A 12,569-nucleotide genomic window follows, 5' to 3' on the forward strand; every position below is an offset into this window, starting at 1 on the left:
TGAATTGGATTAGACCGTTAGCATCTTGATAATAAAGATTTAAAAAATCTTATTTAACGGTTTGTAACACTTTGTTTTGATGATCCATTTGAGTATTAGTAGACTGTCTGCTTAATATATGTTGATACTGCTCCTTCAACAGACATTTAACTGACTATAAGAAACTTTGCAAGTATTTCTCCGAAAGAAATTAAGCCTATTCCTAGACTATAAACCACCCTTTAAATCAGATTTAAAGAAATCTGCTTTCTCTGTTATGGTTTCTAGTCCAGATTTTAATTGATTTCCTGAAGGAAGAATTCTATTAATAGAGGTACTTCAGTACTAAATTAAGGCTTAAATTAAAGGATGTTTAAATTTAACATAAGATAATTTTTTTTCATGCAAATTTTTTTTTTAATGTAATATATTTTCTTTCAGCTTTATTTTAAGCACACACACACACACACAAATAATTTTCATATTTTATGTGTTTAAGGCAAGGCACTGAAGCTGTTAATTTTTGTCTTAGTTTATTTTTTAGATTGTTAAAAAATACATACAAAAAACTCTTAGATCACTGTATTGATTTGTGTCTGTTTACTTTAATTGCTTGCCTGTTTAACCAATTAATTTATTTTCTCCTCAAATGAGCCATTAATCTACACTCCAGCAGCACTTATATACAAAAAACTTAATGGTTTTATTATTATTTTTTATTGTAAATGTTTTTACCGAGATATGTGTTCACCTTTATTTTGCCATGCACAGTATTTTGTTACAAAAATGGGAACATATACATTTGTCTGGCTGTTTGCAGTGTTTTCTTCTGTGGGGAGAAAACAGTTTTCACCTGTGGGGTCTTGCCCTTATTAATAAGCTTTGATTTTATAATTATTGCTAATTGTACTAAATGATAACTGATCTTATCAGTTGTCAATGCATCATTTTCATATATGTTTTATTTTAACATTTGTTAATTAATGATTATTATAATAATTTAGATTATTTCATTAATAAATTAAATAATAAACAATAATTATAAAATTATTAATTTAAAATTATAATATCTATCTATCTATCTATCTATCTATCTATCTATCTATCTATCTATCTATCTATCTATCTATCTATCTATCTATCTATCTATCTATCTCTCTCTCTCTCTCTCTCTCTCTCTCTCTCTCTCTCTCTCTATCTATCTATCTATCTATCTATCTATCTATCTATCTATCTATCTATCTATCTATCTATCTATCTATCTATCTATCTATCTATCTATAAACATTTAAACCTTTCCAAAATGTAGTGTGTGGTATTTAAAAGGTACAGTGCTTGAATTCATCCCTACTCAGTGTCAGGAAGCCGGACTGTACCATCCCTGCGACGAAGGAGGGGTGCACTCTTTTCGATCTCCTCAAAGAAGTAAGTACAAAACGGACAAATACAGTGGTAAATGTCAGCACAACACCCATTCAATTCTCCAAGCACAGCTCTGCTATCGTCCAAGTGGCTCATATTTGCAAAAACACATCTTGTTCATATGTTGGTTTGCTCCTGGTACCATCAGTTCTCTTTAGTGTTTGCCAATGTTGGAGGTGTAACTGGGGTCTGGCCCTGGACGAAGGTAAACTATTATTTTTAAACGCGTCGTTGTTTGAAGGGCAGATTGATTTCGAATTGCTCTCGAAAATGCGCTCTGTCGTCCGGTTGTTTGGTGTCAGCGGTGGCTGTTTGCATCGATGAGATGTGAGGGGTATTTAGTCGTTCAGCCATGATGTCTGCACATTCCCAGCTGAGTTCAGACCGGTGGCCTGTGCTGGAAAACAAGGCTATGTGCTCAAAAGACGCATTCTGCTTTGATACCAAGTTTGTGTTCTTGTTTTAGGGATTGCAACATACCACAGCGTCGTGTCTTGTTGTTAATCATAACAGACACCATCAGTGAGTGCAGAGTGACCTCACTTTTGAGAGTCAGGTTATAAAAAAAAAAAGCTGTCGTCTGATCCTTTGCACTAATAATGGCCAGGATGGATCCTAGCGGTCAAATGTCACTCCAGTAGTTTGATTATGATTTGCTTCTATCATTATACTGTATAATGTAATTATTCACTTCATTTCGGTTTGTTTAAATATGTGTGAATCATGTATATATGTATGTGTATATGTATATATGTGGACCTTGGACCACAAACCTTGTGGGTCTTTTGGGGGGGAAATTGAGATTTAAGCATTATCTGGATGCTTAAGCTTGACATTGATGCATGGTTTGTTAGAACAGAATAACATTTAAATGAATACAATTGAAAATATTAAATGTTGATAGTTAAAATATCAAAATATTGCGTAAATTGCCCTTTAAAGTGTACAAATTAACTTTTTGCCAATGGATATTTAAAATCAGATATTAGGTTTTGATTGAACATCATCTTTACTTACTATTCTAGTGATTTTTCTAATGATTTTTTCTATAAAATAATTTTATGGCTCCTGCATTTTTCTCAAATCGACTAATGTAACTTCAGACTTTAATACAAACTTAAGTTTTTGTGCTCCAGTGGCATATAAAATGTAGTGAGAAGATGTCTGAGACATTTATGGAAAATTCTGACAATTTTAACAAGGTGAATTCCATGTTTGGATGTGTTAGTAAATGGGTTTTCCTTGCTGTAGTCTACAGTAAATTGGCATGAATATGGGAATTTTTATTCAATGTTTCTAAAAATGTTTGCCAGTATTAACAAACAAATAGAAAAGTCTTTGGATTTATCTGTCAAATTCTGTGTTGTTATGCTTGTCACATTATGCAGATTGACTAACAGTTAAGTGAAGAAATTGAGTTAATTATGTACAAATCAAATCATTCTAGATGCTTGTTAGCTAAGGATGAAAAGTAAATTGCTTTTAAATACAGTACTTGATTGTTTTGCATGTACATTTATAGGCTAGTTTTTATTATTATTTTTAATTAATTACTTTTTTGCTTTAAATTTTTGTTATTTTGTGTTGTGCATGCACTCACCGGCCACTTTATTAGCTAAACCTGTCCAACTGCCTGTTAAAGCAAATTTGTAATTAGCCAATGACATGGCAGCAACTCAATGCATTTAAGCATGAAGACATGGTAAAGAAGATCTGCTGCAGTTCAAATTGTAAATAAGAATGGTGAAGAAAGGTGATTTTTAAGTGACTTTGAACGTGGCATGGTTGTTGCAGCCAGACAGGCTGATCTGAGTATTTAAGAAACTGCTGATCTACAGGGATTTTAATGCACAGCAATCTTTACAGTGTATGGTCCGAAAAAGAGAAAATATCCAGTGAGCAGCAGTTCTGTGGGCGCAAATGCCTTGTTGATGCCAGAGGTCAGAGGAGAATGGCCAGACTGGTTTGAGCTGATAGATTGTAACAGTAACTTAAATAACCACTCGTTACAGCCAATGTATGTAGAAGAGCATTTTTGAATGCACAACACGTCGAACCTTGATACAAATATGCAACAGCAGCAGAAGACCAAACCGGGTGCCACACCTGTCAGCTACAGGAAACTGAGGCTAAAATATGCACAGGCTCACCAAAGATTGGAGAAACGTTGCCTGGTCTGATGAGTCTTGCTTTCTACTGCAACATTCGGTTGGTAGGGTTAGAGTTTGGCGTCAACATCATGAAATCATGGATCAATCCTGCCTGTTATCAACAGTTCAGGCTGATGGTGGTTGTGTAATGGTGTGGAGGATATTTTCTTGCACACTTTGGGCCCATTAGTACCAATTGAGCATTGTGTCAACAACGCCACAGCCTACAGGTGGACTTTGAACCCAGCTGAGGCTCGAACCAGCAAACTTCTTACTGTGAGGCAACAGCACTACCTACTGCGTCACCCAGACTGGTTTCTTGAACATGACAATGAGTTCACAGTACTAAAATGTCCTCCACAGTCACCAGAGCTCAATCCAATAGAGCTCCTCTGGGATGTGGTGGAACGGGAGATTTGCATCATGGATGTGCAGCCGACAAATCTGCAGCAACTGCGTGATGCTGTCATGTCAGTTTGTACCTTAATCTCAGGAATATTTCTAGTACCTTGTTGAATCTATGCCATGAAGTATTAAGGCAGTTCTGAAAGCAAAAGAGGGTCCACCCAAGTGCTAGTAAGGTGTACCTAATAAAGTGACCGGTAAGTGTATATCAGTCTAAATTGTTACTGCTTTAGGGACTATAACATTACCCCTGCATTGTGTGTCTTTTTGATAATAACAGACCTAATTCATTAGCGTCATCAATGAGAGCATAGACTGGGAAGAGAAGAGAGTGAGCTCACTTTTGAGAGTCAGGTTATAAAGAAAGCTGTCGTCTGATCCTCTGCACTCGGATGGATTCTAGTGGTCAAATGTCACTCTAGTTGCTTGGCTGTGATTTGCTTCCAGACGAAATAGTGTAAATGTAATTATTTCCCACAATTTGGGTTTGTTTGAAGATGGTATAGTGAGTTGATGCATAAAACATTTATGGAAAAAATCTGGCAACTTTAAAAGGGTGTATTTTTTTTTCTTTCTTTTTATTTAGTAAATGTGTCTCCTCCTAAAGTGGCAAGAATATGTGATTCATACAGTATACATTTAAAATTCAATAGTTCTAAACTTGTTTAGCATTCATCTTGTTGTCAGTATATGTGCATAATTTTTTTTTATTAATCTTGAAGCACTTTTAGCTACATAAGCTGTGTCAAAGCTGCATATCATGGATAAAGAAAAGAGAACAAAAAGCCATACCAATGTTTTGGCAGCTTTTTTCCCTTCTTTTTGTTTGTGTTTTATTGTTTTATTTAGAATTTTAATAACTTTGTTTAGCAAATGTCGCTCCAGTTCTTGTTATTTGCTCCTCTTCATTAATTTAGCTTGTTTTGGACTTGTTCAAAGATTGTAAGTCTTTTTTTTTAACTGCATCCTTTAGTAGACCAAAAGAAATTTGATTACTTGATTTTAAAATAATTGAAGTAAACACACTTCATCACAACACATCATCTACAATAGATGATTATTTATTGAATATCAATGTTGAACAAGTGAATTTAAAACACGCATTGCCTAAAACCAACAGTCACTTTTTATCTTATAATAAAATAAAATAAAAAAAACTTGCAGTTTTGGAGACAAAATTAATAATTTTTAGTGTATTTTATAATAAAAGTAGAAAATTTTCAGTATCTTTTTTTAAATAAAATAACTTGTATTTCCAGTAAATATTATTTTAAGCAGTGCATTTCTTGAATCTTCTGTAAACAGTCAAGTTTATTGTAATGGAAAATATGCCATCTCAAGGGATCTCTGGTGCAACTTTCATTTATTTTAAATGTAGTGAAAACTTCCGACTTGTAGTTATATATATTTTTTAAAGGTGTGCGGGTATACAACCATGCAAAAGTTGCATCGAATCACACCCGTGCAGAAGTTTAAATTGGCCTCAACAGAGCAGGGTCACTTGACTCCACACATGATAGGTAAAATAATTAAAAAAATTGACCTAAAAAAATTTGAGTGTATAAAAGTTTTGAGTGTCGATTTCGATTGATCGCCCAGCCCTAGATATAAATGAATCATATTTTTCCCAATTAAAAGCCCTGTAGTATTATTTATATTCAGTTTATTATTATTATTATTATTATCCCCATCATCACATCAATGTTATGATCATATGGATTTATTTAACAACAGTCAAATACAGTAATTTTTGACCGCGACTTTATCATTCATTATTTTAATACTTCAAAATTAAACTTAAGAAAAAAAAAAGGAAGTGTTGTCTTCTTTATTAGATAAGAAATGGATTCATGTCTTGTGTTTTTGCTGAGGTTGAATAAATACACTTCTGCATTTATTAAAATAATGCTTTGGTATTATTTGTACTTAGTCTCTGTAATCGTTTGTTTGACGTTGCTTAGACATAATAGCCAGATGTAAAACATATACTACTAACCTATGTATTATTCAAGACATTTGTATCACGAGACCGCACCAAACGGTTAAATAAATGTGGTGTGACAGACAAGCAGATGCATTCGATTGTGGATGTTAGTATTTGGATTTGAACATATTCACTGAAACTCATGGTAATTTTAAGTTTCTGGATGAGCTTGTGTTTTTTAAGCGATCTTTATCTTGAGTTAATATTCCTTGGATTGACGAATCAGAAGTTTGTGCAAACTGGAAGTTTTTTTTTTTTTTCAGTATATTGAATAATTCTCTCAAAGCAAACTAAATGTAAGAGAGGGTATTATTGTAAGTCTATGGAAGTCCAGAGGTTTACATCAATAGCAGGACCACCACTCCAAATGTAGAAGCAAATGTCCTGACAAAATTACCAAAACGAACTAATTTTTGAGTGGATTAACCTGCACAGAATAATTATTCAGCAGTTTCAGCCTAAAAATATAAAAAAAATAAAAAAATAAAATAACAATTAAAAAAAATATATATTTCACATCAACTTTAAGTAACATTATCAAAGATTAATGAAGACTGTAATAAATGCATTGTTCATGATTTGTTCTTTTTAGTAAATACTTAAACTAACATTAACTAATGGAACCTTATCGTAAAGTGTTACCAGTTTTTCTCTGAGTTAATTTAGTTTTAAAAAGATTGATTCATGTCTGTTCTAAAAGTAGCATTCTTGGTATAATATTATTGTGAAATAATTTAACATCTCTGTCCTGCTAAAGAGCATTTAGCTTATAGTCTACAGCCAGCATATCTGTTGATGTTCTGATCATTTAACATTTAAATGGTGTTATTTTAACAGCGATAGAGCATGGCTCAAGTGAAAGTGCAGACATCAGCCCCCTTGTCTGGACCTGGCCTGACCGCTGTGGCGCCTGCTGTGGCCATGCCCAGCCCAGGAGCTCTGAGTCTGCAGCCTACCATCAATGGCACAGTGCCAGCCACAACGCCCACCTGCCCCAGCCCTGCCTCTGGCTTTGTGGACTCCACTGTACCAGCCAGCCCATCAGGTACCAGGACACTTAGTGCTGTCAACCCTGATGTGTTTTTGACCATGTTGTGTTTAAGGAATCAGCGATATGACAAAAATCTCAGATCATGATATAAGTAATCTCAAATCCTGATAAGGATATATGAGAAATATCACACGAGTAGCAGTGCGATGTGGCTGTATATTGACACTGTTGGGAGGCGTGCGTTGACATGAGGCTGCAGGCCGAGTGAGTTAGTGTCCCACCAGTGACGATATACAGCCACATCGCACTGCTACAAGTGAGATATTGCGTTTATACAAGAGTTCGACCACAAAATCGTGTGTGTATAAAAAAGAAAATCAAACTTGGATATTCTCAAAAATCCTTTTGTATGAGGAACTACTTTCTTCCACCATTCATTCGCATCTGCAGCTGACATCAGAGCAGCAGAAACTGTTACTAATTCACACACATCACTTTAGAGCTAGTATTTTAAAGATTCTCTAGCATAATGTCTAAAGTGGTGACAAAACAGGTGATTTTGCTGACATTTTAAGATTATAAAGCTGAACGACATGAAATGCCATCAGTCTAGAGCAGGGGTGTCAAGCCCTGCACAGTTTAGTTCCAACCCTGCTCCAACACACTTACCTGTAGGTTTCAAACAAGCCTGAAAAACTCAGTTAGTTTGATCAGGTGTGTTTAATTAGGGTTGGAACTAAACTGTGCAGAGCTGCAGCCCTTTTGGAACTGAGTTTGACACCTGTGGTGTAGAGAGATATCTCCCAGTATTTCTCTGTTGCAATTGGGATATCACAATAATTAACACCGAAAAGTCAAAGCAGTACAAAAACTACCAGATTACTGTTGTTTGCGATAAGGAAAAACGCTAAACACATGCAGGCATTTCTTCTTTCTTTGCTTTTACTGAACTAGTCTGTAGTAAGAAAAAACAGAAGCATTAGAAACAAAGATGGCCAACAAAAAAGTAACTCAAGGTTATACAAAGAGTGGCCAACATAAAATACACACATCCCTGTGAATCCCATCTCACACTCATCGCACTACATTTACCAAGATATAAATACAGCACTACAAAATACAATAGAGGGAGATCGACTCAGAATATCAATTACCAGATTTATAATTATTTGATTAGCTGTAGTTTGTTGTTTTGCATTTTTATCCTCTAAGGGCTTATTATGTGGTCTCTGTCGCTTGTGGATGGACACCATCAACTGTCTTTGTTCTGCTACAAAACAACTACATTCTAAAAAAAGACTCAAAAGAACATTATGTTGTCCAGCAGTGGCAATATTTGTCCAACTGTAGTCCTCTGCTAGCCACTCGTGTGGGCGGAGTAATACACAAGAATGAAGAGGCTGTATGAGTTCTGATATTGCAGAGTATTGCACGGCTATCAGCCAATCAGATTCGAGAGCCAAACAGAACTGTTGTAAATACTAAAACATTAATAGTAAATAAAAAATCTGAAAAATCACATGTACATAAGTATTCACAGCCTTTGCCATGACGCTCTAAATTGAGTTCAGGTACATTCTATTTCCACTGATCATTCTTGAGATGTTTCAGCAGCTTATTGGAGTTTACCTGTGGTAAATTCAATTGATTGGACATGATTTGAAAAGGCATACACCTATCTATATGAGGTCCCAGGGTTGGCAGTGCATGTCAAAGCACAAACCAAGCATGAAGGATTTCTGTTCTCTGAAAGTTCCAATGAGCACAGTGGCCTCCATCATCCGTAAGTGGAAGATGTTTGGAACCACCAGGACTCTACCTGGAGCTGGCCGGCTATCTAAGCTGAGGGATCGGGGTAGAAGGGCCTTAGTCATGGGGGTGATCAATAACCCGATGTCTGAGCTCCAGCATTCTTTTGTGGAGAGAGGAGAACCTAACAGAAGGACAACCATCTCTGCAGCAATCCACCAATCTGGCCTGTATGGTAGAATGGCCAGACGGAAGCCACTGTAATTTCTAAAAGGCATCTGAAGGACTCTCAGACGATAAGAAACAAAATTCTCTGGTCTGATGATATTAAATTGAACTTTTGACTTTTTATTTTGTCCTTACAATATATATTGTACAGCCCTGTAGGGTTTTATTGCTTATGATGGGATGTTAATTTTAATATACAGTGAAATATAATTTAACATATTTTTTTCAAGGTTCTCTTGAGTAAAAATATTAGCTAGAAGTCAATAAAAAAATCTTGGGCTGCAATAAAAGGAATATGTTTCCATTGCAGGTCCCATTTTATAAAAAATAGTGTTGGTTTTGAAATGATACAATAAATAATTCTGTACATCATGATCACCAAGGCTTCATGTATTTCAGGGGTTTCAAGCTCAGTTCCTGGAGTGCACCGGCCCTATGCAGTTTAGTTCCAACCCTGCTTTAATACACTTACCTGTAGGTTTCAAACAAGCTTGAAGGACTCCATTAGTTTGATCAGGTGTGTTTAATTTGGGTTGGACCTAAACTATGCAGAGCTGCAGCCCTCCTGAGTTTGACACTTGTGATTTTATTTAGTCACAAATACAGTAAAACCTTAATTGTTGAATGTTATTACAGATGACTTTATATTTTATCATTTAAAATGTTTAGTATACTTTTAAATAGGAGTTCCTGTAATAGCTAAGCTGAATTTCAAACTGTCTTGTTGCTACAGAAGCATTTCTTTTTATGTTGTTATTATGGCTTTACTTGTTAAATTTTAAATGTATTTACTATAGATTATTTCTACAGTACCAATAATAAAATATCCAATTTACCCCAAACTTGAAATATACCTTTATGTTTACTGTGTAAAGACGATTCAATTTTATGCAATAATACATATTTTGTTTTATTTTTGCTCTTGTATCTTATTTTTAAATTGAAACCTCTTCTAACAGGCCCTCCTCAAGAAAACATGGCAAACCCTAAAGAGAAAACTCCCATGTGTTTGGTGAATGAGTTAGCCCGTTTCAACAGGATTCAACCTCAATACAAGCTACTAAATGAGAAAGGACCTGCACATGCTAAGGTACTGTTAACAAGAAGCTGTGATGATCTTGTTTAATAATTACAATCTATTGACTTGATCTGATGGTACAGTATTTCAAATATTACATCATATAATACATGTTTACATGCTAATTATATTAGCATTTGAATAATCTTATGAGACTGATTAGTGTTTACAGACTACATTATCAAAAGCATTTGGGGCTTTTTAGTAGTATAAATTAATACTCCTCATGGACATCGAATATTGATTTTCATTTTGTGTAGTGTGTAACTCCTACATAGTCCACAATAACTTACAAAATGTTGGACTGTTTGTGTGCGTGCAGATCTTCACGGTGCAGCTGTGCTTGGGGAACCAGGTATGGGAGTCTGAAGGCAGCAGCATTAAAAAGGCCCAGCACTCCACAGCTACCAAGGCCCTGGCAGAGAGCAGCCTCCCCCGGCCTCCTCCACGCTCTCCTAAAGCTGACAGCAACAGCAACCCAGGTAACAACATCTGTCATGCACACAATATAACATACTGTAACTGTTCATCAGCACAGATTTGGGATGGTATTATTGTTGAAAGCGGTAGTTTACCCCAAGCTGAAAACTGTCATTATCTGACCAGTTACTGCTGACCACCATCACGTTTCTTATTTTCTGCTATGGACGTCAATGATTGTCACTTTCCAACATTCTTCAAAACATCTACTTTTGTGTTCAACAGAAAAAAGAAACTTACAAAGGTTTGGAACCAATTAAGGTCAAGGAAATAGTATGTTTATTTTTAGTTGAACTGTCTTTTTAACCATTTGGAAGTAGGGAAGGGCCATTTATTTATTTATTTATTTATTTTTCAATTAACTCGAGTGTGTAGGTTACATTGATTTGTTTGAATAAAAATCAGATTTCACTTTAACACATGGGATGTTCTCCTTTGGGCACCTCTAGTTCCCCACCCATTTGTTATAGAAACACACAAACAACATGGCAGCAAGCTGGGAAGGACCTGGAGAAATGTTGTGCTCTATGAAATGAAATTGAACACTGGCACACAAGAACACCCACAAAAAAAAAAAAGACAATACAGGGCTCTGTCACACATTCACCCTTAGACACATGCATTTGAACCCATTCACTTTTTTAAAGGACTCTAAAATTATTATTACTATACACTCACCGGTCACTTTATTAAGTACACTTGTAAAACTGCTCTTTAACGCAAATTTCTAATCAGTTAATCACATGGCAGCAACTCAATGCATGTAGACATGGTCAAGATGATCTGCTGCAGTTTAAACCGAGCATCAGAAAGGGTAAGAAAGGTGATTTTAGTGACTTTGATTGTGGCATGGTTGTTGGTGCCAGACGGGCTGGTCTGAGTATTTTAGAAACTGCTGATCTACTGAGATTTTCACGCACAACCTTCTCTAGGCTTTACAGAGAATGGTCAGAAAAACAGAAAATATCCAGTGACCAGCAGTTCAGTGAGCGCAAATGTCTTGTTGATGCTAGAGGTCAGAGGAGAATGGCCAAACTAGTTCGAGCTGATAGAAAAGCATCTCTGAATGCACAACATGTCGAAACTTGAGGTGTATCGGCTACAGTAGCAGAAGACCACACCAGGTGCCACTCCTGTTCGCTAAGAACAGGAAACTAAGGCTACAATTCACACAGACTCACCAAAATTGCACAATAGAATATGGATAAAACATTGTCTGGTCGGAAGAGTCTTTATTGCTGCTGTGACATTTGGATGGTAGGGTCAGAATTTGGCGTCAAGAACATTAAAGCATGGATCCATCATGCCTATGGGCCAAAATCTCTGAGGAATATTTCTAGTACCTTGTTGAATCTATGCCATGAAGGATTAAGGCAGTTTTAAAGGCAAAAGGGGGGCCTAACCCGGTACAATTAAGGTGTGCATAATAAGGTGGCCAGGGAAAGTAGTTTTGAATGCAATTGTAAAAGGTCTTGTTAAATTTTATCTTTAAATGACAGCTAGCAAGGTTTATTTATTTATTCACTCAAGTTTGTTACGTTAGCCTTTTCATATCCTTTAATTATGTAACTATTATATGCTTAAACTAATTATATACAGTAGGTTAATAACCATCAACCATTTTAGTGGGGAAAAAAACATTTAATTAGTAAATAGATTTTCATAAATCTTTTATTTTGTAAAAAAAAAATCAGGGATGTTTTAAAAAGGCCATATCGCCTTGTCCTAGTTGGAAATGTTCAAGCCCTGTACATACAGCTCTGCAAGCAAAACTTCTAATTTTTTTCTTGGTTAAACTTGCATCTGCAAGTTGAATTGCCAGAGCAAAGGTTGACAAAGTAGGAAAAAAGGAAGACAATATAAACAGCAAAATCTATGTCAGTGTTACAAAGTTGTGCTAATTCAGGAAACAATGTTTAAAATGTAAACTACAATTTTAGTTATAAAGCAGCTTTACAGTTTATATCCAGTTTTACAGAATCTGCACAGTATGATTGTTTCAGAACAGTTGTGTTTTGTTTGTTTATATGAATTTGTCATTTTTATAGAGTTTATAGATTTATTTTTTAATTGACTGAAACATTTTCTTAGCATTTTCCAACA

At 35.4% G+C, this 12,569-nt stretch overlaps 1 protein-coding gene across 7 annotated transcripts in view; it reads left to right on the plus strand.

Annotated features, from left to right (window-relative positions):
- The first annotated feature begins 1,328 nt into the window (after positions 1-1,328).
- Positions 1,329-12,569, plus strand: part of stau2 (staufen double-stranded RNA binding protein 2) — a 223,198-nt gene continuing 211,957 nt past the window's right edge. For 3 of the 7 annotated variants that reach the window (XM_087308326.1, XM_087308327.1, XM_087308329.1), the window contains exons 1-4: positions 1,329-1,404; positions 6,778-6,985; positions 9,868-9,998; positions 10,309-10,468. In XM_087308326.1, coding sequence (XP_087164452.1) covers positions 6,787-6,985; positions 9,868-9,998; positions 10,309-10,468 — 490 coding nt within the window. In that variant the 5' untranslated portion in view covers positions 1,329-1,404; positions 6,778-6,786. 7 annotated transcript variants of the gene reach the window in all.

The sequence above is a fragment of the Danio rerio genome, chromosome 24 (genome assembly GCF_052040795.2).
Source record: "Danio rerio strain M-AB ecotype USA chromosome 24, GRCz13ab, whole genome shotgun sequence".
Taxonomy (NCBI): domain Eukaryota; kingdom Metazoa; phylum Chordata; class Actinopteri; order Cypriniformes; family Danionidae; genus Danio; species Danio rerio.